At 45.7% G+C, this 24,432-nt stretch overlaps 1 protein-coding gene across 50 annotated transcripts in view; it reads right to left on the bottom strand.

Annotated features, from left to right (window-relative positions):
- Positions 1-13,689: 13,689 nt before the first annotated feature.
- Positions 13,690-24,432, bottom strand: part of C2cd5 (C2 calcium-dependent domain containing 5) — an 86,099-nt gene continuing 75,356 nt past the window's right edge. For 20 of the 50 annotated variants that reach the window (XM_087658348.1, XM_087658347.1, XM_087658327.1 and 17 more), the window contains 5 exon segments: positions 21,024-21,074; positions 20,065-20,166; positions 18,676-18,866; positions 16,066-16,212; positions 13,690-14,848 (listed from right to left, as the gene is read on the bottom strand). In XM_087658348.1, coding sequence (XP_087514474.1) covers positions 14,723-14,848; positions 16,066-16,212; positions 18,676-18,866; positions 20,065-20,166; positions 21,024-21,074 — 617 coding nt within the window. In that variant the 3' untranslated portion in view covers positions 13,690-14,722. 50 annotated transcript variants of the gene reach the window in all.

A 24,432-nucleotide genomic window follows, 5' to 3' on the forward strand; every position in this document is an offset into this window, starting at 1 on the left:
TCCACCCTGTTTTCTGGGCCTGCCCTCTTGCAGATTCTCTGAAAGCCTCACAGAGAGAACATCTTCTGGTGACTGGGTGTAGCGCAGACAAAGGTCCCTCTAAGCACCAGAGCTGATGGCCGTCCAACTCCACGCTTCAGCCGTCATCCACTCCAGGGAGCGTTCTCTGCCAACGAAGCATGGTTTCTCAGAATATCAACTTTCCCAAGTGACCATTTCCAGGTGACCTTATTTCAAAAGCCATCAAAATAAAAGCACTATATACAAGTGCTTGATATACAAGATAAGAGTCTACTTCTCAGTTTTTACTCATAGATGTAATTCCTCAGATAAGAGTCTGTGAAATATGATTGTACTATCTAAGGAGGAAAATACCAACGGCCTTTAACGAAGATTCAAGAAATGGGTGTAGATTTAAATCCTATCTCAGAAACTTTTCTCAACTCACGTGAACTATCTTATAGAACTCAACTGGTTGTCCAGAACTTATATAATTTTATAATTAATAGCACTTAAAAAGTTATGTGTGCCTTTTACTTTGGGACCCAAACTCACTGGGATTTGGGACACAGATTCTTTTTCTCCTGTTCAAAGGAGAATCTGACATTTAACTGAAGTTTTTCAAAAGCCTTCTGCAATTCATGGAGGAGCCTGCATTGATGTTCTGATCACAGCAACACAGCTACTATTCTGTCCCCAAAGCCTATAAGGTTCCCACTCACACTCACATACTCACTTATACACTCACACACTCACACTCTCACTCAGACACCCACTCACTCACACATACACTCACATACATACTCATACATTCTCACACTAACTCACACAGTCACCCACCACCCACCCACCCGCCCACTCACTCCCTCAGACACACACACTCAATGCTGGGGGCTCGAGTCATTTTGTGTTGCTGTAAAAACAAACCCAAACAAAGCAACACGAGGGAGAAACCGTCATGGCTTGGAGTTCTTGAGGGTCAGGCTGCGTCCTGACAAGGAAGGCCTGACGGCAAGAATCTGCAAGACGGCAAGCCTGGGGTGGCCAGTCATATTGTGTTCTTCAGTTATAAAGCAGAGAGAACAGGATGTGTGTGGGCCAGGCTATAAGATCTCAAGGCCCGCCCCCAGGGGCACACTTCCTCCAATGAGATTTCACCTCTTAAAGGCTCCACGATCTTCCTAAACAGTGCCTCCCACTGGGGACACATGAGCCCAGGGGTACATTTCACCTTCAAATCACAGCACTGAGTGCCTAGTATTCTGTGAGGAGCCACGGTATCTGGAAAAAGTACTGTGAACCCAAACATATGTATAGATGTCCACGATGACAGTAGAATAAAGATTTTCAACCCAATCTTTTAGATGTACTTATTCCTGGTTAGTTACAAACCTCTAACAAATATATATGAGATACAAGATTAAAATGACACCAAGAGAAAGAAATGGTAGCTTAAGAAGTAATACTAAGCAGGCATCAGACGAGTACACCAGAAAAGATAATAGTGGTTATCAAATATGTCTTTATAAAGTAAAAGCAATCACAGCTCACATATGAACATGTTAACATTCCACATCACGGGCAATGCCATCACACCCTTGCTTATGGGGAGGACGGAGATACTCTTAGCTTACATGCTTCGGGAAACTAAAACACGAAAAGAGGAGAGGACAGGGATGTCTCCCGGTTGGTAGAGTGCTTGTCCTCATCACCACAGAAAGTAGGTGAAGCTAGGCTGTGGTTGTGCATGCTTTAATCCCAGTACTCAGGAGGCAGAGGCAGGCAGAGCTCTGTGAGTTCAAAGCCAACGTGCATGATATAGCAAGTTCGAGACCAGCTGGAGCAGCAAACTGAGACTCTGTCTTGCGGTAAAATAAAGGGAGCAGAGTTAGTGGCACCCGTCTGTAAGCTTAGCGTTTGGAGGTGGGGGCAGGAAGCTAGGGTTTCGAGGTCAGCCAGCCTAGGCTGGGTGAGACCATCTAGAAAAACAAAGTAATGGAAGAGAGGAAGGAAGGAAGGAAGGAGGGAGGGAGGGAGAGAGGGAAGGAGGGAGGGAGGGAGAGAGGGAAGGAGGGAGGGAGGAAAGGAGAGAAAGAAATAAAGAAAGAAAGAAAGAAGAGAAGAGAAGAGAAGAGAAGAGAAGAGAAGAGAAGAGAAGAGAAGAGAAGAGAAGAGAAGAGAAGAGAAACAAAGAAACAAGCTAAAACTATGGAGTCGGTTTTGAGTTTCCTATGACTCCCAGCCTGAGTGTGCCCTGCCCTGGAGTGTGACTGACAAACCCAATGTCACACCATTGAAGAAAACTGATTTCCCCTTCCCGTAAGTCACCAGGTGCAAATAGCTCTTTGGCGAGGGGTGCAAGTTGGTGCCCACTCCCCTCTGCCAGCGTCCTTTTCCCGTGTCACATCTGTGCATCGTGCTGGGTGCTTCTCACAACATCTCCAACTACTCGAAATCCAAAAGCATCTTTGACGCCACCGTTGTAACTGTGGGCCACATAATCCACGGCTATAAGGTAGAACGCGTAAATGATAAATGTGTGGGAAAGACAGAGGTTCAGGAGATGGTTCAAGGTAAGTGCCTGCTATGAAAGCATGAGGACCTGCATGAAGATCCTTAGAACTTACATTTCAAAAAAAAAAAAAATTAACTAAAAAACGGGCACAGCAAATGCGCCTGTAATCCTGGCACTGCTGAGGTGGAGACAGAAGGAGCCTGGCGTTTGCTGTCCAGCTAGTCTGGTCAAGTCAGTAAGCTGCCAGGTTCAGTTAGAGACCCTGCCTCGAAGAGTAAGAAGGAAAAAATGGAGGAAGACAACGAATGTTAGCAACTGAGATGGGCTAGAAGCTAGGCCTCATCTGTCTACGGCGCGCGGAGCTGTGCAAGCCAAGAGATTCCTGGAAGAATTGAGAAGTGCTCCAGTGAGCGCACAAACGACAAGGCAAACAGGCTCACACAGAGAACAGCGGTCCTTCCAGGTCAAGCCACCCACGCCACTCACTCCCTTCAACCAAAACCTAAGCAGATCAGGACCCTTGCTCTTCAGCTCGTAGAAAAATGAGAGGCAAGGAAAGGTACTGGAAGGTGGTTCCTAAACAGCGTGGTACCACGGGCTGGAGGTGTGGCCTAAAAGTGGGCAGCTTCGCGCTGTGGGCCAGGGGTGTGGCCTAAACGTGGGCCACGTCATACCACCGGCAGGCAAGGATCTGACCTGAGCATAACATCTCCTGCTTCCTGACTGCAGATGTAATGGGTCCTCCTCCCTCCAGCTTGTGGTGCCAGGATTCCTTATATAATTGTGGATTATATCCTTAGGCTATGAGCCTGAGTAAACCCTCGCCTTTAAGCTGAGCCTGTCATGGTGTTTTATTTTGGAACAGGAAAGGTAGAAAGGAATCTGGAAATTCCTCACAGGCACAAGCAGAGACTTGTCCCTTCAGTGACTCTAGATACTGTCAAGTTGACCGTCGATAATAACCAACATTCAATCTGGGTTTTAAAGCTGGGGGGTGGGGGTGGGGGTGGGGAGACGGATTGGTGTACACAGCAAACAGACAATTCACTACTTTCTCGCGTACACCTGAAATAGTTATACAAACCGAACAAGCAACCAGGAATCCATCGACCATTTCCAAATAATCTGTCATTTAGACCAAAATATTCTGTCCTTTAGGCAACATAATTAGAAAGGACTAAAGCATGTGAAAAAATGTCCCCCGGAAGGCTAGAAATATATTTCTAAATAATTCAAAAGTGCAGAAATCGAGAAGGACATTATAAATATTCAGAATTAAAAGAAACAAAAGCATGGTGTAAAACTCGTGGGAATTTTAAAAAGGGAGCCGCAGAGGAAGTCATAACTCTATAATGTTATTGAGAGCCCACCCCCACAGTGACACACTTCCTCCAACAAGGCCATACCTTCTAACAGTGCCGCTCCCTGGGCCAAGCATATGCAAACCATCACACATGGATATTAAGGGGTCAGTGTCCTCCTAACTTGTCTGTAGACTCAATTCAGTCTTGATCTAAGCCCCTCTCATGCTCTCTACTAAACAGACTTACATTCCTGGGTTCTAGAATCCATCCAGATTCTCTCTCCATTTTAACGTTCTTAACCCCGATCGCACCCATAAAGCCCTTGTGATTTAATGCACTTCACAGTGAAATAGCCGGTTTTATGAAGTCCATTGTTTTGGGCTTACCAAGGATATGTTGAAGATCTTTAATATTTAAAATGCTTTCTTCTTTATTTTAGTGAATTAATACCTGTTTAAAATGGCATGTACATGAACAGACCTAACACTCAAAGAGATCATATATATATACATATATATGAAGCCTGAAGCCATGTTGATATGTTGATGTCTGTGCTGGTACCAGGGGCTATGTTGATGTGAGTGAACTGTTCAGACATCTGAATCCACATTGATGTTCATGGCCTGTGCTGCCCACAAAGGCCATCAGGGTGTCTATGGTCCATGCTGCAGCCGTGGTCTTGGCTGCTGTTGGGGACTTTGTTGAGATCCTCCAATTGTGCTGTCGTTGGCGTCTGTGTGGATGCCCTTGGGTCATGCTGCAGCTGGGTGTCCTGGAAGTCTCTGTAGCCCAGGCTGGCTTTGAACTTACAGAAATCGGCCTGCCTCTGCCTCCCTAGTGCTGGAGCCAAAGGTGTGCGCCACCACTTTCTGGACAGCTTTATATTTTAAAACTAATTTTGAAATGTAGGTTTGGTTGGAAAGGATGTGGCAGGGTGTACTGGTTGGTTTTGTGTGATACAAGCTGGAGTTATCACAGAGAAAGGAGCCTCCCTAGAGGAAATGCCTCCATGAGACCCAGCTGTAAGGCACTTTCTCAATTAGTGATCAAGTGGGGAGGACCCAGCCCATTGTGGGTGGTGCTGTCCCTGGACTGGTGGTCTTGGATTCTATAAGAAAGCAAACTGAACAAGCCAGGGGAAGCAAGCCAGTAAGCAGCACCCTCCATGGCTTCTGCATCCACTCCTGCCTCCAAGTTCCTACCCTATGTGAGTCCCAGTCCTGACTTCCTCTGGTGATGACCAGCAATGTGGAAGTGTGAGCTGAATAAACCCTTTCCTCCCCAGCTTGCTTCTCAGTCATGATGTTTGTGCAGGAATAGAAACCCTGACTAAGACAGGGGGGAAGCCTTGTACACTGTTGGTAAGAATGTAAATTAATTCAGCTACTACTGGAAACAGTTTTTTCAAAAAAATTAAAAATAGTAACTGCCATATGATCCAGCAATCATTGGGAATATGCCAACTTTGGTCAACCCACGCTGATTTATCTGCGGGACCTGGCATTTGAAGACTTTGAAAGAAGGGGGTGGGGGTACAGTCTAATGCTGTAGACAATCTTACTTCAGTTTCAGTGTACTTTGACACATGAATGTAACAAAGAAAGCAATGACCCAAGGGAGGTTGCTAGAGTTCAGAAAAACCTGTAACTAAATGTCAGAAAGGGCGTACTAAGCAGGAGCAGAGCAGCCCTTCCCCGGCACTTTCTCAGGACCGACCAATTTAAATACAATTGCCTGGCACGCGCTGTAGGTTTTATCTGAGCAAGCGCAAAAGCAAGGCAGAGGCCATCTGCAGATTCCAGATTGAGGGCATGCGGAGGACAGCGCTCAGCATAGCCTGTCACCAGATCGGGCTCTGTATCTACTTTCTGACATCCAACAGGAATAAACCTCGCGGAGTGGTGGTGGTGCACACCTTTAAGCCCCGCACTTGGAAGGCAGAGGCAGGTGAATCTCTGAGTTGGAGGCCAGCCTTGTCCACAGAGTGAGTTCCAGGACTGTTATAAAAAAAAAAAAAAAATCCGTTTTCTTCTTTCAGCTCCTGCTCCCAGACTAGCTTGTAACTTACTTAATTCACTTAAACGATGCTATGTCTACCACTTTGTTAGTTACCTCTCTTCAGTCACGGTCTGCTTTTTTCTTCACATTGCTCTACTCTCTCTTCACTCTATCCCGAGTTCAGCCATTCGCTGAACCTCCATCGAGTCCCTGGGCAACTCTCTTATACTCTATTTCCCACAATCCTCTCTCTTCCTGCCAGTGTCCCACCTCCTATCTCCTCCCTCCGCCCATTGGCCATGTGCTTTTTTATTGACAGGTGATGCTTACAAGAAATTCTCTATACAGGACAGCTTAGGCTACACAAAGAAACCCTGTCTGGAAAAACCAAAACAACCCCCCCAAAAAAGTCTTATAAATTGAATGTAAATGTTTATTGTCATAGGAGGCACAAAATCACATCCTAGAACAATCCAGGGAGCAAAAGGCACTTAGAATCCAGGGAGTAAAAGGTCCTCCACTTGTTTTCTTGAAGCCTCTCTCAGTTCCCTAAGGTATTGTTCACCATGCGTCATTCTTTTACTGTGTTCCGACGAGTATACGACATGTTGAAGAGACGGTTCAAACTCCCATGTTTAATCTAGTATTAGTCACCACAGCCAACCAAGATAGGGAGTCACCCAGAGTGTCCATTAGCAGGTGGGCGAACGAATAAAGGAAGGGTTGTCTATTCACACATAGTCTTACATTATCCAGTCTTGAAAAAACAATACCCTGTCATTCGTGACAAGGTGAACGAACCTGGAAGACACTGTTTTAGTGAAATAAGCTAGGCCTGGGGTCAAGCAGCCATATGTAAAAACTGGAACGTCTAAGACAATGTATTTACAAGGTGCTGGTCACTGAGCACAAAATTTCAGGTTCATGGAATAAATTCAAGAGTACAATGTGGGCTGGAGAGATGGCTCAGCAGTTAAGAGCACTGACTGCTCTTCCAGAGTTCCGGAGTTCAATTCCCAGCAACCACATGGTGGCTCACAACCGTCTGTAATGGGATCTGATGTCCTCTTCTGGTGTGTCTGAAGACAGCGACAGTGTACCTATATATAATAAATAAAGTATACCTATATATAATAAATAAATCTTTTTTTAAAAAAGTACAATGTAGTGAGCATATTTTAGTAGTTTTCCTCTAAATTGCTCATCGTGTGTGTGTGTGTGTAGGTGTGTGTGTGTGTAGGTATGTGTGTGTAGGTGTGTTGTAGGTGTGTGTAGCTGTGTGTGTAGGGGTGTGTGTGTAGGTGCGAGTGTATGTAGGTGTGTGTGTAGGTGTGTGTGGGAGTGTGTAGGTATGTGTGTGTACGTGTGTGTGTGTAGATGTAGGTGTGAGTGTATGTAGGTGTGTGTAGGTATAGGTGTGTGTATAGGTGTAGGTGTATGTAGGTGTAGGTGTGTGTGTGTAGGTGTGTGTGTGGGGTGTGTGTGTAGGTGTGTATGTAGGTGTAGGTGTATGTAGGTGTAGGTGTGTGTGTGTGTAGGTGTGTGTGGGGGGTATGTGTGTGTAGGTGTGTGTGTAGGTGTGTGTGTGTGTGTGTGTGTGTGTAGGTGTGTGTGTGTGTGTGTGTAGGCAGTTATGCACAGGCACAGCATGTTGGGTGTTCAGAGGAGAACACTGTGTGTCTTACTTTACCTCCCTCCACCTTATTTACCTGACAGTGGTTCTCTCACTAAACCTGAAGGTAAACATCTCAGCTAGGTTGGCTGGCCAGCCAGCAACTTCCCAGGATCCACCTCTCCAACCCTTACCCTAATGCTAGGCTCGCTGGCATGTTTGGCCAAGCCTATGTTTATGCTGGCGATAAGGGTTCAAACTCAGGTCTCCAAGCTTGGGCAGTAAGCACTCTAACCATTGAGTCATTTCCCTGACCATTTGTTCAGAGGTTTTTAAGTGGCCTCACAAACAAACTAAACAAAACAAAACAACAAAAAGGAGAGCGCACTGCTGGTTTACAGGACACGGTGGATTGAACTCAGAGCTCCATGTGAGTTCAATATGAGGAGCCACGCTCCTCAAGCACTCTGCTGGCTGCCCAACATCCCCAGATTGGACTATGATTGTTTAAAGTGATACTTACCTACCACTAAAGCAAACATGCATTCGAAAAATTCTCTACAAGAGGCAATTAACGTGTTAACCAGCTATTTAAGTCAATTTAGCCATTAAGTAACATTCATGTCTAAGCATGGTGTCATGGAGTATTTATATTAACTCCTTTTCAAAAAATTAGTATAACTTTAACACATCCATTAAATACATATGTAATACACAGGTCTCAATGTCTCGGGTTGAACTCATTAGGATAGCATCTTTCTGGTTGTTCTCACCATTTTCTTCAGCCCAACTTTATCATTCAATTTAGAGCCTAAGAGATGGTTTTAATAAATCTCTTGAGATAGAGCACAAAGTGTCTTGTACACAATTTTATTCCAGTGAAAAAGTCCAGAACTTGGATCAGTAAAAATAGCCAGGTGCCACATAATATCCAGGCCACTGACAAAGCTCACAGATTCCGGTGGCCCCATAGGTTCTGATGGAGCCCCAGAATCCCTCCTGTAGTCATCCTAAGGTCATAGCACAAGAGTTGCTCAGGTAACCATGGCTATGATGATACAAGAGATCCACGGCCCTGGCTGCTGTGTGAAAACCATCCCACCCAACTACATGCAGTGCACGGTGATAAACGCCGCCTGTACTGGTTGTTTTCTTATCACCCTGAGAGAAAATCCAACAAAAACAACTCAGGTGACAGAGGGAAGTAAGGCTCTTTTGGCTCCATTGGTGGCTTGCTATGTGGATCTTTCCTCACAGATGAGAGTCTGGTTGGAATGGAGCTAGGCTATAACCCTCAAGCTACAACTCTACAGGCCTGCCTCTGCCAAGTCCTCAAGGTTCCGCCATCTCCCAGAACAATACCACCAGCTGAGGACCATGTGTTCAAACATGCACCTGTGGGAACCATGGCACCTTCAAACTGTAACAGCCATGTTACTGGTTTGAGGAATTAGTATACTGTTCCTTTAAAGGGTATTCTGTAATTGTTTGGCATTTACTGTGAAACAGTGTTGCATGGCGGGGCAGTGAGAGCCTTGAACATCAGTTACTGCATCCCTTGCTTGGCCTGTACCACAGGAGCTTGAATTTCCTGTGTGATTGCAGTGGGGAAAACGCATTCATGTGGGGCTGAGATGCACAAGCAGGAGGACTTGAGTTCAATCCCCCAAATTCACATTAAAAAAGTTGGGTACAGAGGCACATGCCTATAACCCCTACACTAGGAATGGGGGGACAGCAGGATCCCTAAGTAAGGCTTCCTGGCCAGTCGGCCAAATGGATAAGCTAATGAGAAACCCTGTCTTCACAGTAACCAAAGGAGAGTGCTTGGTGCCAGTCTTTTGTGTGTGGGAATTTGGGATGTTTAAATGTGATGAACTTTCAAGATGGCCCGAGAAAGCAAGTTGAACTGGAGGCACCTTAACTAGAACATCTAAAAAGAAAGAAGAGGGTCACTTGTCTATAATTCAATGGGAAGCCTAGATATGGCAAGAGTTAAAACAAAGTAGAGAAAGAAAAAAAAAGGAGACATTTATCACATACATGGCAAATTATATGTATACCGTCAAGAAAAAAAAAATAAACGACACCAAACAGAAACTTCCCTTTTTCACAGAAATTGCAAGCTATATTAAAAGATAGTTCTATCTGTACTCATTGGAACACAGTATCCACATCTTGACATAATTGTTAATTTCCAAACAGAAGAATCCATTTCCATGGAAAGGACATACATGGACTCGGACCGTCAAAGAGCAGCAGAGAGCTTGTTTGACTGAGCATTTAAATAATGTGCACAGAATCCTGGTTCAGTTCCCAGTGCCATCCAAAACCCTGCTTGGTAATGGAACTCTTTACTCTATTTACCCATTGTGTTTATAAGGTCTACATGATGGCTGAGAGGGTAAAAGTACCTGCCATGAAAATCTGATGGTCCAAGTCCAATCCTCAGAGCCTATGTAAAAGTGGAGAGAACTGACCCCATGAAATTGTCCTCTGACTTCCACATGCATGCTGTGGTACAGATTCACAGGCATCCCATGTACGTGGTAATATAAATAAAACACTAAAGATTACGTATATTTACATTCAAATGTATATATAATCCTATATTGTATTTCTGAAATTTTTATGTGTACACAAATTTTGTTTTTAAAAAAACCCCAGTACTACAACCCAATTCATGTTGAAGTCAGGAGTCGCAGGAGATGGCTATCAGATGGTCATGAGTTACAGAAGACAGGAAGTGGAGGTGGTGGGGCAGCAAGCTTAGCAAATCTAACAAAATGCTGTTACTGAAACATCACACGTTGGTGTTGGGGCAGTCATGAAGATGGAGATACCAAGAACTCCGTGAACAACTGGGTCTTGTGTTGCAAGAGCAAATCCTGGCATATGTGCACTTCGGTTGACCTAACATGCCAGTTAGAAGCAGACAGAAGACAGAGTAGCCTTTCTGGAAGGAGGCAGGTTTAGTTGGGGCTAACTATGCCGAGGTGTTCTGAGTGAAATGTGTGGGGGAGCTGAAGTGCTGGGGCGGAGGGGTTCAGGAAACTCTGGCTTTAACCACTGTGGAGTGAGAAACTGTCCCTGTAAAGTGGAGCTGCCGTCAAGATCATTCTGTACGTAGTTTTTATGAACGAGCAGGTATGTATGTTCACAGACAGGACACAAAAGAGGCACTCACTGACGCTGCTCACATTGCTCTTCCTTTGCCTAGGAAGGGCTCCCGGCTCCTATGAAGTTCCCAAGGGCTGCTGGTTACAAAAGCAGACGAATGGTGACGACTGTGAACAAGGAGTGGGCTCCAGTTGCACACACCTGGAATCCCAGCATCAGGCAGGAGGATTAGGAGTTTGAGGTCAAGCCTGGCTAAGTAGCAAGCTGAGGCCAGACTTGAACTATAAGGACCTTGTGACAAAACATGGGAAGGCTGAGGTGATGGTCCTGTAGGCATCTGCAAACATGAGGGCAGGAGTTGGGCTCTCCAGAACAGGCACCCAGGTGAGTGAGTGCAGCCAGACTGTGACAGGTGGTGGCTGGGGCTACACTGGCCAGGCAGGCAGCTCTGGAGCCAGTGAGAGACCAGGCCTCAATAACAAAGGTAAGGAACAGGGAGGTCACCAGCCGTGGACCTCAGACCTCCACACTCATTCACACACACATGAATTTACACACACGGCCAGGTCAAAAGTAAAATGGTGAACATACACACAAAAAAAAGAGTGAATTTGCTAAAGCTTTTTTCTCATAGCAGTTTTCTTGGGTTTTCTCTTGGAGAGGGGCTCCAGGAGAGTAGGGCACCCCTGAGCTGCAGACTACCCTTCAGGGGGTCCAGCCCCACTGTGCCCTGGTCCCTGGTGCTATAGTGAGGCATCTAGATACTAAGTGGTTGGGCCTTGATGCTGTTTTGGCTACAGTGCATTAGGGTCTTTCCCTGGGGTGTTGAGAGAACAGACAGTTCCAGCTGCCAGTGCCAGACAGCACCAAGAGCTCAGTGCATAGAGAACAATACAAAACGAAAAAACAAAACAAAACAAAAAACAAGCAAACGACAACAAACCCCAAAAACAAACAAACAAAACCCAGCCCATCTGTTATGTGAAGGAATGGAGGAAAAAGCATGAAGACAGGGACCCACTGTATTGGAATCCCAAAGAACTTTCCACACACCAAAAACATGCGGGAGATGAGATGGAAGCCAGGGCAGTCAACAGCACAAAGCTACAGCTGAAACCCTGAAGGTGCCGTGAGGGACTGGGAAGCTGGTTGGCAAGGAAGCCTGAGGCAGCACAGACAGGCGACGACGGTAATCCTGGGGACATGAGAAGCTCTTGGCTCTGGAATCAATGTAGAAGCATTTTTGCAGGGAGAAGCTAGAATTTTAGAATTTCATCATAATTAACAACCACTTGTTAATTCTCCCTTCCCAGCCAGGAATTTCAGCAGAAACCCCATCTAAAGGCAGAATCCTAACCCACCCCCACCCCACCAACACACACACACACACACACATACACACACACACACACACACACACACACACACACACACACACACACACACTCAGACTATGACTTCAAGCAAGGCATCTCTGGGCACCTCTTGTATGGCTCCTTCCCAGAGTAGCAAGGTTTCTTCCCAACCTTTTGAGTCTCCAAAAATCCTTTCATGCTGTAAAGACAACAACTTCCTCTCAGAGAAGCCGGCCTCAGTAACTCCCTCTGACATTTCCCTGCTTTAGGAACTTGGGTATGCCTTTCTTCTGAACAAATGCTTCTTTTCTTAACCCTATTTAAAATGTCTTTAATGAAACCACTAACCCTGCTGACTAAACGGGCTAGTACTCATTCTTTTTAGGGTCCAAGCTCTGAGCTCCTATTGGCCTGAGTCAAAGTCTCTAAGTCTTCAGGCACTTCTCAGGCGAGAGGGTGGGAGCATGGAGCTGTCTCACCTCTGTCCACTAAGAAGTCTAGGACCTTAGAGGGCTTTTCCAGCAGTGCCCAGGGTCTGACAGACTGGCTAGGAGACACAGACCTAGTCGGTAAGGACATCCAAGTGAAGAGGAAGGGTCTTGCCCGCAGAGTCCTCCAAGGACCTCTGTCCCACAGCTCTTCCTTCCTTCCTTCCTTCACTGACCACCCAGGAAGCCCTGTCCCCGTCTAGGGTTACCTCACTATGACACGGAGGAGAACCTGAAGCACTAGGTGGTCCTGTGAGGAGCTGAGGGCAGACATGGGACTTAGGATGCACTGGGGAAGACAGAGAGCTTTTGTTACCTTAGAAACGCCTACTACAGCTCCCTCACATCTGTCAAGCCTGCCAGGGAGCAGCCCAAACCTGTTGGGACACAGCTGTGCCAACACAGGGGCACCTCTGCTGAAGTGAGAGAATGCCACAATCTGCACCACAAATATTAGTTTCCCCCAGGAAGGCAGAGTTGCCCCCCTCACCTAGAAGTGAAAGGTCATTTTCTCCATGGACCACAGAAATAAACAAACAAACTGGAAATCAAGCAAGGCAAAGGCGCCTGGCTTGTTCAGTATGATGACACTGTTCTTACTAAGCATGCCTTTAATGCCCTGAGTGACAGGGAAGAGTCGAAGCACAGAGTGTGAACCCAGAGCACATTATGACTGCAGGTATACAAAACGTCCAGAGTGAGAGGTCACAGCAATAGGAAGGTTAGTGTCAGCATAGACCTGGAAGGGTCTGAGGATGAAAGGTGGAACTGCTGCTAGGCACAGTGCTGTTCTGTGAGAAAGAGACAACACACAGCGGTGGCCATGCAGCTCTATGGCACACTGGTCAGCATGGATTGCACAAACGGGGCAAAGTCATGGCACGAGAATTCCATGTGAGCAAAGTGGTGATAGGTCAGAAAAGGGTTAAGCAAGCAGCTGATCAGCCGGCTCGGCTCGAATGTCCAGGCACTCAGGTTTCACAAATGCTTCAGTGGGCAGGCAGTGAACTGCAAGCCTGACACATGGAAGGACTCACATGTGTTTGCTCACAACCCACAAATATGCCTGCAACTTAAAGAGACATAAAGAGACACTCAACAGCAGGTGTTGAATACCTAACTGCCCAACACACACACACACACACACACACACACACACACACACACACTGAAGACCGGGATCCACCACACTAGGTGCTCAGGGATGTTTACTGACTTCAGGAATGGTGGGAGTGGATGAAAGACAGTAATGACTCCAACACCCGCATCACATCACAGAGGCAAAGCATTACGAATGTGCTGTTTATAAACTTTTTATTTAAAAAATAAAATTATAAACAAAATACCGAAAAATATTGACACCTGTGTAACAATAAGATGACTTTTTCATCTTTAGGGTAATTTGCTGTTTTGAGAGAATAAAATCCTAAGTTTTACAAGGACATTTTATTGGGCAAAGGAGGAATTTGATATCTCATTACTAGTGGGTGCTTGGCATAGGTAAGACGTAATACATACATTCAACATTTCACAGCATATTCAAGTCTCCTTTCCATGTCTATACCAAACAGTGTACCCCACCAATCCCTAAGCTTACTGAGAGTGCAATAGAATATCATTAGAAAGAATCCTGTATCTCCTCTCCTTAAACACACTCCACAGCACCTGCTCCCCAGTGGAAGCCAAGCCTCTTCCAGACAATTAAATATGAAGCAAGAGCCAGCCATGAGGTGCCCCCTCCTTCATGTGACAGCCAGTCATGAGGCACCCCCACTCCTGGATGAGGACACCCCTCGGTGGAAGCTCCTAGAGCAGTCAGCCAATTCTGCAGACACACACTGCAGCTTCCTTTTAAGATGGGCGAAACGCATTATCCATCCAGCTAACAAACTCCTCATTTCAAGCAAAAGACACTGAGAGATCCACACAGTCATTTTCTGAAAATACACAGAAGTTTCTCCATTTTCAAATCAACTACGGACTCATTAGCAATTTGGATTCCAGTTTAGTTTTCGAAATCATGGAAGCTACTCATCCTAGTCTCCTGAAATCTTTCCATTTCATTTTTAATTATAATTTTATTAAAATCAACATAAATTACAAATAACTCCCATAACTGAAGGTACTAGAATCCAGGGGGCCTGTCAGTGTAGACTGGACAAACAAAATGTCGAGATCAGAAATTCTCAAGTCTCCAAGATGTGCGCGCACACCAACCAGATGCCTCCCCTCCTCCTCCTCAGGACTCCGCCCTCGCTGGGCCCTCTGGTCTGAGAAGACGCTGACAAACAATGGAGACACATGAACTTCACTCAGGTGAGCGGCTGTCTTCAGGTTGTAACTTCTCCAGTGCACGATGGCTGGCAGGTGGCAGCAGGCTGCTGAGATGTGACTTCTAAGTCAGAGTCACGAACAAAAACCACTGCGTCCCCACTGACGTTTATGAGACACTGTGCCTGTGGAGACAGCAGACAGAGCTCAGATGCACGCACGCGGCGCACACGGCCAAGGGGGCCTGACGCCTGCCGGGCGGGGCTCTGGTGGGAACCAGGCCCAGCACAGCCAGCCAGGCGCTAGGGTAAGAAGGGCCCCGCAGAGATGAGAGCCGGGATCCATGAAGACACAGTTAAGCCTGCCGTCATCACAACCTAGAGGGGACATGGCAGACCATGTCCTAGAACGGGGAAGCTGGTGAGAGTCGGATATCACTAAGGCAACAAAACCCATGCTCAGGGAAGAGCTCTGTCAGTGCCTCTGCAGAGAGGGCACGCACCCGCAGTCGGCAGGAAGTCTGTACTTCCCTAGACAAAAGGATTGCCCATGACTTTTTACTGCACCATGTTTATAAAAGGGAAATACTAAAAATAATATACATACTATTAAAAGAAGGGGAACATATAGAATAGTTATGCCTGAAACACTAGACAGAAGTGAAAAATTATATGAAATCCTGCCAATATGGCTATGCCAGGGAGGCTCCGTGCCGGAGAAGGAAGTGTGGCATGGAGAAGGCAAGAGCACAAGAGCCTCCGGGGACACAAAGCCAAGCAGAGCTTGTTCTCTTAGACACACGCACTTTCCACAACATGAGGTACCGAGACGGAACAACAGACAGGACAAGGCCTCACATCTCAGAAACGTCAGAGTTTCCCTATCCATAATACTAATGTGTTCAGTAGGCCTGACTCACAAGACACAATACTTCAAGATACCTTGTTACTTAGTAATTAATTAATTTTAGAAGAAACCTTTAAGGGTTTTTTGAGCTATTTAGTTAAAATTTAAAAAGAATGTTATGCTAAGGTGTAGTCTAACAAGACCTTCTATCCCCTATTTACAGAGTAATATTTTGATTGAAAGAAGTAAGCTGTCTGTCCCACAGTCTGTTCTCCACCATTAAGGCAGGTAAAACTAGACCTGACAACACCCAGACTAAGGAGTGCCTCAGGTCTCCTCAGAGAGGGGACACAGTCAGATCCGTATTTCAGACGCTCACCAAAAAAGTGGCAGGAATTCCAGAAATGTTTAATTAAGGACGACATCATGTCCTGTGGGGTGTGTAGGTAATAAAGTCAAGTGAAGCATGATGGAGGCGTTTTTGTGGAAGGACAGAGGAGGATGACGCCAGAGGGGCCTTCTCAGACTTCCTCGCAGCAGCAGTGCTGGGTCTCACCTGGTTCTTACTGGGATTCTCCATGAAGACACACTGCTTCATAATGTAGGAGACAACAGCATTCCCTCCCAGCGCGGCCACGTGAGCTCGGACCATAGCAAACACTTCAGCAATGAAAGCGTGGAGAAAGCCACTGACTCCGCCTTCCTGCAGACAACAATGTCCACGACCGTCATGTCACACACAGGGTAGGACACATACAAAATGTCAAAGTTCACAGTACACATTCCAAGTTACCTCACTGTAAAGACAACTATTCACACTTCCTCAGTGTGAGGGTTCTCTTCATGAACAAACACTTCTGATAACACATCCGTGTGAGGATTTTAAAGTGCTTTCCTTAAAGCCCAGATCATTGTAATTTGCCTTTGACTAGCTTTTATCACACGTACTGTATGTTTCATGAACGTGTGGCACTGGGGGACTGCCTGGAATGCAGACTCCTCACCTACACTAGCTCTGCTCCAGTCCCACTGCCAGCACAGGCCTCGGCTGAGCTGGGCCCACACGTGTGTCCTACCGTGCAGCTCACTGGTGGTATTGCTGCACTGTTCCCCACATTACATGCTAATAATAACTCTGCAGAAAGAAGCATCACGCACACTGCTACGGATCGGAAGGAATGATGTGGGAAACTACTTGTATAAACAAACAAGGGAAACAGAAATGGAAAGCCAGTCAATAGCTTAAATGCTTTCCAACTTAACTTTCCTACCAACCTATTAGAGGTTAGATGGTCAAAGCAGAAGTTTCTGATTATACTGAAGGTAAGAGAACTTGGAGTCTACTGTTAGGAGCAAAATTACTTTCTTAAGTACATCTTTAAAAAAATGTGCACAGGCGCTCTGTCTGTGTTTACGTCTGCGCAGACACCACCTACGCGCCTGGCACCCAGAGAGGATAGAAGAAGGCACTGCGTGCCCTGGAAATGGAGTCTCGGATGGTAGTGAGCCACCAGGTCGGTCTAGAGACTGAGTGTGTGTCCTCTGGAAGAGCAGCCAGTGCTCGAACTGCTGAGCTGCCTCCTCGGCTCCAGCGCATCTTTTTAAAACTTTAAGCAGAACTCCCAGATAGTGATCCCGTGAAGCTCTGTCTGCTGGAACTCCGGAACTGTAGCAGCCACCTCCACTTGCACTGCACAGTGCAGCTGTGCACACCGCAGCCCCCTTCCGCCCATGAAGTCACACCGGAACACGTGTATGCAGAGGCTGGGTTCTAGGAGGCACAGCTACTGTAAGAAGATCTCCCAGGCAATGACACACATGGGCGCTATGCCTTAAGTTAAAAGTGCAGGTCTCTGCTGCTGTGAGACCAACCAGGCAGCAACACGACAGCTGAGAACTCTTCAACAGCAGTCAAGAGTAAGGAAGAGAAATGGTGGATGCAGTGTGGCTGGCAGCTTGTGCATGGACTCCACTGTCAGGGAGGCTGAGAAGGCAGGATCAATGCACAAGAGCAGCCTGAACAACACAGCACCCCGCCTGACAACACAGCACCCCCTCTCACAACAGAATCAAACTTAAAGGAGCACTATTAGGAGCAACTAGAGAATAACAGAGAAACCATGCCAAATTTGAAACAAACCTATTCTATCAAACTTACATGGACTTTAATTCTCCATTTAGAGGTTCTGAGACCACATGGTTTATCCTCCACATCAACACAGAGTACAAATAAATAGATTATCTTAGAAGACGCTAATTATCCTGTCAGACCTTATTCGTGCATTTGCACAAAGACAGTTGTACTTGCGCTATGCCAGGGAGGCTCCGTGCCGGAGAAGGAAGTGTGGCATGGAGAAGGCAAGAGCACAAGAGCCTCCGGGGACACAAAGCCAAGCAGAGCTTGTCCTCTTAGGACACACGCACTTTCCACAACATGAGGTACCGAGACGGAACAACAGACAGGACAGGGCCTCACATCTCAGAAACGTCAGAGTTTCCCTATCCATAATACTAATGTGTTCAGTAGGCCTGACTCACAAGACACAATATAATTTCCTTTTTGCTTAAGTTGAATTCCCATGTTACAAATGGCATGAGAGAGTGGCACTGATTTTGAAATTTAATCTTACCATATAAAATTTTGTAACTACTGTAACAATTTCCCATACACAGTAAAAACCAGCAGGACAGTTCTTGTGCACTGTCGGGAGTGACAACAGGCAGCCTCATTCTTCTTTCAAACGGAAGAAACCAGAAAGCTAAAACAAAGTTATCTCTAGACCATAAATCTACTAGAGAAATCTACTATTCCTACACGTGGAACCTTAAAACTGCTATTCAAATACATCGCAAGATAAAACCAAGACCTCCTCCTTAGAAACTTAGCGTGTCCTATCAGTGCAGTTTTAATCCTGAATCAAACACAGGAGAAAGTTACCTGTTTTACAACAAGGATCTACAACTTCTACAGACAAATGGGCTTAGATCAGATACAACTCTTGTAAAATGGGTTACTGTATGAAATTTGGTAAGTATATAAAAAGCCACATAGGTCACAAAGAAGAAAATGAAATGTAAGTGTGTTATTTACAACACATAACTTAAAACTTGGTTTTAGTACTAATTATTTAAAAAAAAAAAACTTAAGGAAGTTTTGTAAAGTTACCTCACGGAGGGAAGTGGTCTCTCTAATAAAAAACATGTTAATGATGCCCAGGTACTTCGTTATCTTTGCTCCAGGGATGAAAGAAAGAGGCGTCATCTTAACAACACCCACGGTGGGACTCGCACAAGGTGGCGCAGAGCGGCTCCGGGAATTCGCATCGCCCATGGCACTCGCCTTTTCAACAGTCACAGCTAGGATTGGAGAAAGTAAGGACACATTAAGAATGGACACTGGGGACTGGATAATCCCCTAGGGCTTCCAAACAGAGGTGCTAACATTCAGCTGTCTGTGAGACTAAGCCATGTCATGAAAGGAAAGATTACCATGCAGCACATGCAGTTTAGAGAGACATGAGCAGAAGGTGCTGGAATGGGCTCTGTGGAGGAAAATGGCATTCCTGCAGAGGAAAATGGTGATGCAGTTGATGCAGCTAGACACACAATGGTCGGTTACAGAGTGGAGACAAGAAAGCGTCAGAGCAGTAAGGAGCTGCTGTAGGAACAATCCCTGAGGAGGAGAGCGTGAAAGGGTGACATTGCAGTACAGTTCCACCTGTGTCGCACTCCATCACTGTAGGCTTGTAGGCAGCCGGGTAACATTAGGTGTAATACACTACTGTACTTCTTCCCAAACTTTTTTGATTAAACAGCCATGTAACTTAAACCTTAACAATCAATCTTGGCTGTCTAAAAGACATTTTGGGAAGTTAGTAGTAAAATAGTTCCCACCAGTTGTAAGTAACTGCAGTAAACCTGAAACATACACCTGTGTTTCTAACCTCACAACCAGCCACATGGTCACACCATCCCTGTCACCTCAGGAGGAGACCAAGGCCACCTACTTAATAATTTACCTCTAGGACAAAAACAATGATTCTGATATATCCTGAATTCTTTCCTTTAAAATGTAGTTTTTTTCTTTTTAATATGAACTCACTCAGATATGGTTTCCTCAAAATCTGCCATAACACAGGTTATAAAACATCTCTCTCTGGTTTAGCAGCAAGATACACTGTCTACTGTCTCTGTACACACTTGGTTCCTGTCCCTCAGAATTAGGAAGCCGACGCTTTGCGGTCAGCACTTCCCTGGGTCCTGGAAGAGTGACTCTTCAACAAGAAAGCTGACCAGGTCCTCCTCCACAGGGATGTAATATCATCTGGGTGCTTTCATAAAAAGTAAAATTTAGAAGACAACTCTACAGCTAAGAGTAACCAGCCAAAGGCTCTGGACTAACTCCTCACACATGACCAAGCACCTACAGCTTCCACACCCAAACACAGGACTGACTGGCAATGTTGTTACTAGGCAGTAAGGTCTAGCCTTCACCACTGCAAAATCAGGGACACGCTTCTCAGGCCATCAGAATGTGGTAGAAACATCCGCCTACTTGTCTTAATTGATCCGCGCCTTATGGTCTGAGCTTTCAGTTTAATGAGCTCTATCCAGCTGCTGCATCTGTCTGCAAAGGAACTGTAATCAACTGACGTAGCTGGAGACACAGACAGAAAACAAAAGAAACAAAAGAAAAATGTGGGTGACGTGTCTTACTCGCCACAATGCTCCTCTGATGACGTAACTTAGCTTCACTGTAGCTCACAGAGAGTGACCTTTTAGCTCAGACAGGAGGTGGTGCAAACAGAGCTCTAGACATCCAAGTGTCCAAACCCAGTGCGCTTGGCAGAGCGCTGGGCATGTGACTGACTGCACGGGGCCTGGACAAGTACAGCCCGGCTGATGCAGGAGCAGAGGACTCAGTCTGCCCAGTAGTTCCCACCCTCCTCACTGTAAGATTTAGTGCTTCTACTTGATTTTAATTTATGATTCAATCATAACCAACCCATTATGAGCAACCCCATTCCCTACTTTTAGCCAAAACTTAAAACTAAAAAATAATAAAGTATTGAAAAATGCTTGAAAGGGGAAAAAACCAAAACAACAACAAAAAGGAGAAAGAAAACCCACCCCCATGAACGACCTGGCTCTTACTAAAGACCCATCAATAACCCAACTCTGAAAACAGCAAGAAAACCAAACAGTCACTGACATCTATGTTCCAGGTCTGACTTCTGGCCACAAGGCGGCTGACAAGAAGGAGGGGAGCAGCTGGCACCCCTTCTGCCAACAGTAACTTTTACATTGCTACTGTGTGTAAAAGGCTAAAGAACAACTACTTTAGAAACTTGAAAAATACTCACATAATAAAAAGTAGCAATAACAGAGTAAATACTTTTGAATTTGTAAAACATTCTAAATACAACAAAGCCATGTGGGGTCTACTCCACTGTCCAGTGCACTCCTCTGCTGCATGTGTACTGCTCTGGCTGTGGCTTAGGGAGACAGACTCACCTCTCTGTGCAGCTGGGATACCTGAGTTAGAGCTCGCACTCTCCAGGTGTTCTAATGAGACAATACGGACAACATTAGCTCGGGACGAGGACAAGCCAGCACCTCTTCTCTGCTGCTTGTTAATCTCTTCCGTAAACCAGAAGAACAGAGCAAGTGAATCTTTATGGCTTCATTATAAAAGCAAACCAAGCACAAGTATTAGGATTTAAAATGGCAGTTCCTTTATATGAAAACTAGCCCCATTAATAAATACTATGCCAAGATGATTGCTGATTACAACACAAAGTGAGTTTCTAGAGATATCACGAACAGTAGCATGCTAATAGAGCCATGGCACAAGGTAAGAAGACAGGGTCAATGTGCTGGAGGGGGGCTGGAAGGGAAACGGGAGCAATGTTTTAGGGGAGGAGTGAGAGCTAGTACCGTGGGACATCACACCAGGAAACCAGCCACACACATCATCAGCACTGCCAAGCCGTGGCCCTCCTCACCTCTAAGCTCTCCATCTGACTCTATCAATACCTCTCTCTATTGCTACCAAGACGTGGTGAAACTAAATGACTGACAGATCTCCAGAGAGATGGCTAAGATCCAAACACATCACACCCTCCCAGCACCGTGGGAGTAGCATCCACGCAGAGGTGCTTCTGGTGTTTTAGGGATTTGTTGTGTATACGTAAGATACTCTGAAAAGGTCCAGTACTACTAAAGCCAACCTGTGTTTGCTGTTCATGCTCTCTCTGTACTAGTACACCTGTATTTTTGCTGTTCATGCTCTCTCTGTACTAGAACACTTGTATTTTGTTTCAGGAATTATAAAACTGGAGGGGAAAAAACAATAGCTCATTAGAAACACTGAGAATTATTTGGGGAGTCCAAATTTTTTAAAGTATCAATTAAGTAAATACATTATCCATCTCTAATGTATTGGTCTTTTGATAATATTTTCAAATTAATAAAATTTAATTACTCAAAATAGGACTTGTAGAGAACATTCTCCTAAGTGGCACTGCCCTTGCATCTGGTAGCTGACATGGAGAACATGAAGTGGCTGCAGTCCGCTGTATGTGCAGTTGATCAATGCGTGCAGGCCATAGGATGACTGGGAAGGTGCCGTGTAGCAAGCACTGGAATCATGTCCATGGATGACACACCTAACTGGGGACAGTTTTCCTAATTCAGCAGACCGAGGGACTTAGCAAGTCCAGATGGAGATGGGAATACAGGAAGAAGCCACAATAGTCCTGGCATATATTCAAAAGCTTGAAAGTCTCTAGAGACCGCACAGGACAGGAAACGGCTCGATCCATACATGAAGAACAACAAGCCTAGTCCAGGCTTAGAGGTCTCGAGAGTTCTCTGGAGTCACTGCTGAGAAGGGCAGACTCCATGAGTATACACTACAGAGAGTACAGAGAGCTGGGCGTCAGGATAAACACCTCCCAATGCAGAACAGACAGACAGTCCAGGCTATCTTAACGAACCAAGAGTAAGGGTAGAGTAGCTTCATGGCAGACTGCCTGCCTAGCATGTACGGGCTCTGAGACTTGACCTCCACTAACAGGAGAGAGAGAGAGGGAGGGAGAAAGGGAGAGAGAGGGAGAGAGAGGGAGAGAGAGGAAGAGAGAGGGAGAGAGGGAGAGAGGGAGAGAGAATGAATGTATAATTCAGATTGTGAACTTCTCCTCCCAGGATCAAGAAGGAATGACTCAAACCATTTTAAAAACCACTATGAAGAAATTCTCCTCTGTAATTCAGTTGTATGTGATTTAATGGCAACTGTGCCATTATACCCTAACCTGTGCCAAGTGGAAAAGGCAGAGTACAAAGCACTATGCAGTGCTTGTGTTTGTGTTTGTGAAGAAGACAATGGTGAGTCAAGCACCGAGGTGCGCACTTCTAAACCCAGCATCTGCAAGGAAGTGGGAAGAGGACCAGGAATTAAGAGTCAACCTCAGCTACGCAGTGAGTCTGGTTGGTCTGGGCTACCTAAGATCCTGTCCCTAAAAACCACTAATAAACAAAGAAATAATCAATAAATATTCCAATTTTTTCTATATAGCTAGTAAGAGTGCATGCTCTTGAGAAGGGGCACGAAGGGTGAAAGAGGCTTTATTTTAGACTACATGATCTTTATACTGTGTGAACTTCTCTCTGAATTACTGTGTTCCCCCTATTTTTATAAAGGGGAGGAGTTCTTTGTCCCCTGACTTACTTCACTAGGCTTGGATCGCAGACATTCCTCAGCATCCTCGGAGCCTCTTGAATGCACTCGTTATCTATCGCTCACACTTGCTCTGACCTTAACTCTTCCCTTGCAGAAATGCTCAAGGCCAGCTGGTGTGGAACAAGAGCCCTGGCGCTTCAGTCCAATGTGTATGCCAGACACACAAGTCCTCAGACTCCTGGCTCCTTCTCAACATAGGCGGGCGTCCCAGGTAACAGATTCTCAAAACAAGAAGGCTCTACAACTGTATGCAGTCTGGCTTGTTGACATATTGGCAACTTTAACAGACAGCAGTAAGCAATCTCCAGGTCAATAGTAACCAAAGACAACAGCTTTCACTAATGATGTGAGCATGTGCTGAGCTCTACCTCATGTGCATGTCTATGTGGAAGGGTGAGACAAACACTTCGCATACACACGAGAGCCTCACTCCATCTGCAAAGAGCAGATCAAGGCACACAGCAGTCCACTCTCTTACAATTTCTGTGTATGTGTGTGCTTGTGCGTGTGCCCATGTGAGCAGTTAACCGACAGCCTGCACAGAGCAAGCTTCCTTCTTCTATCACATTAGACTAGAAATTTAACAGGCAAAGCAAGTACAGCCTCAGATTACTACTTTCTTAGCTCACTCTAGCAACACCTAGCAAGTCGCAGGTCCACAAGCATGGAGAATAAAAGAAACGCAGGCTAAGACCGGGCTAGCAGAAATGAGTACCAGAGACCCACACTGCAGCAGCACAGTGGCGACAAGCCTCCCTCCTTTTACATGCTTCAAAAGTTCTTCTCAGGAGTCTGTGACAGCCAATGAGATGCACCTGTCAGCTGTAGCTATGGCCTGCACGCCGAGCTCCTCCGAGGTACACGCTGACATCCTCCAGTGAAATTGGTGCCACTGTAAAGGGTCAGTGTGGTCTCCCCGACACCATAACCCAGTAAGAAGGCCCTTCCAAGTTAACAGAACCTCACTGAACCTGCCTTTTCAGCCTCTAGAACTCTGAGGCAGTAAAAGTCTCTACTTTCTAAGTCACCCTGTTTTCTGCTGAGTACCACAGTGGACAAAGGCTGCTGTAACATTAATCACTCACCCCTGTGAGCTTGTACTTCTATTATTAGGATTTACCAATTATCTTTGCTCTAAAGTTTTTAAAGTGAATGTATTTTTAAAGTTACTGTCTTAAAAAT

Source organism: Rattus norvegicus, chromosome 4, assembly GCF_021556685.1.
Source record: "Rattus norvegicus strain SHRSP/BbbUtx chromosome 4, alternate assembly SHRSP_T2T, whole genome shotgun sequence".
In the NCBI taxonomy this organism is placed as follows: domain Eukaryota; kingdom Metazoa; phylum Chordata; class Mammalia; order Rodentia; family Muridae; genus Rattus; species Rattus norvegicus.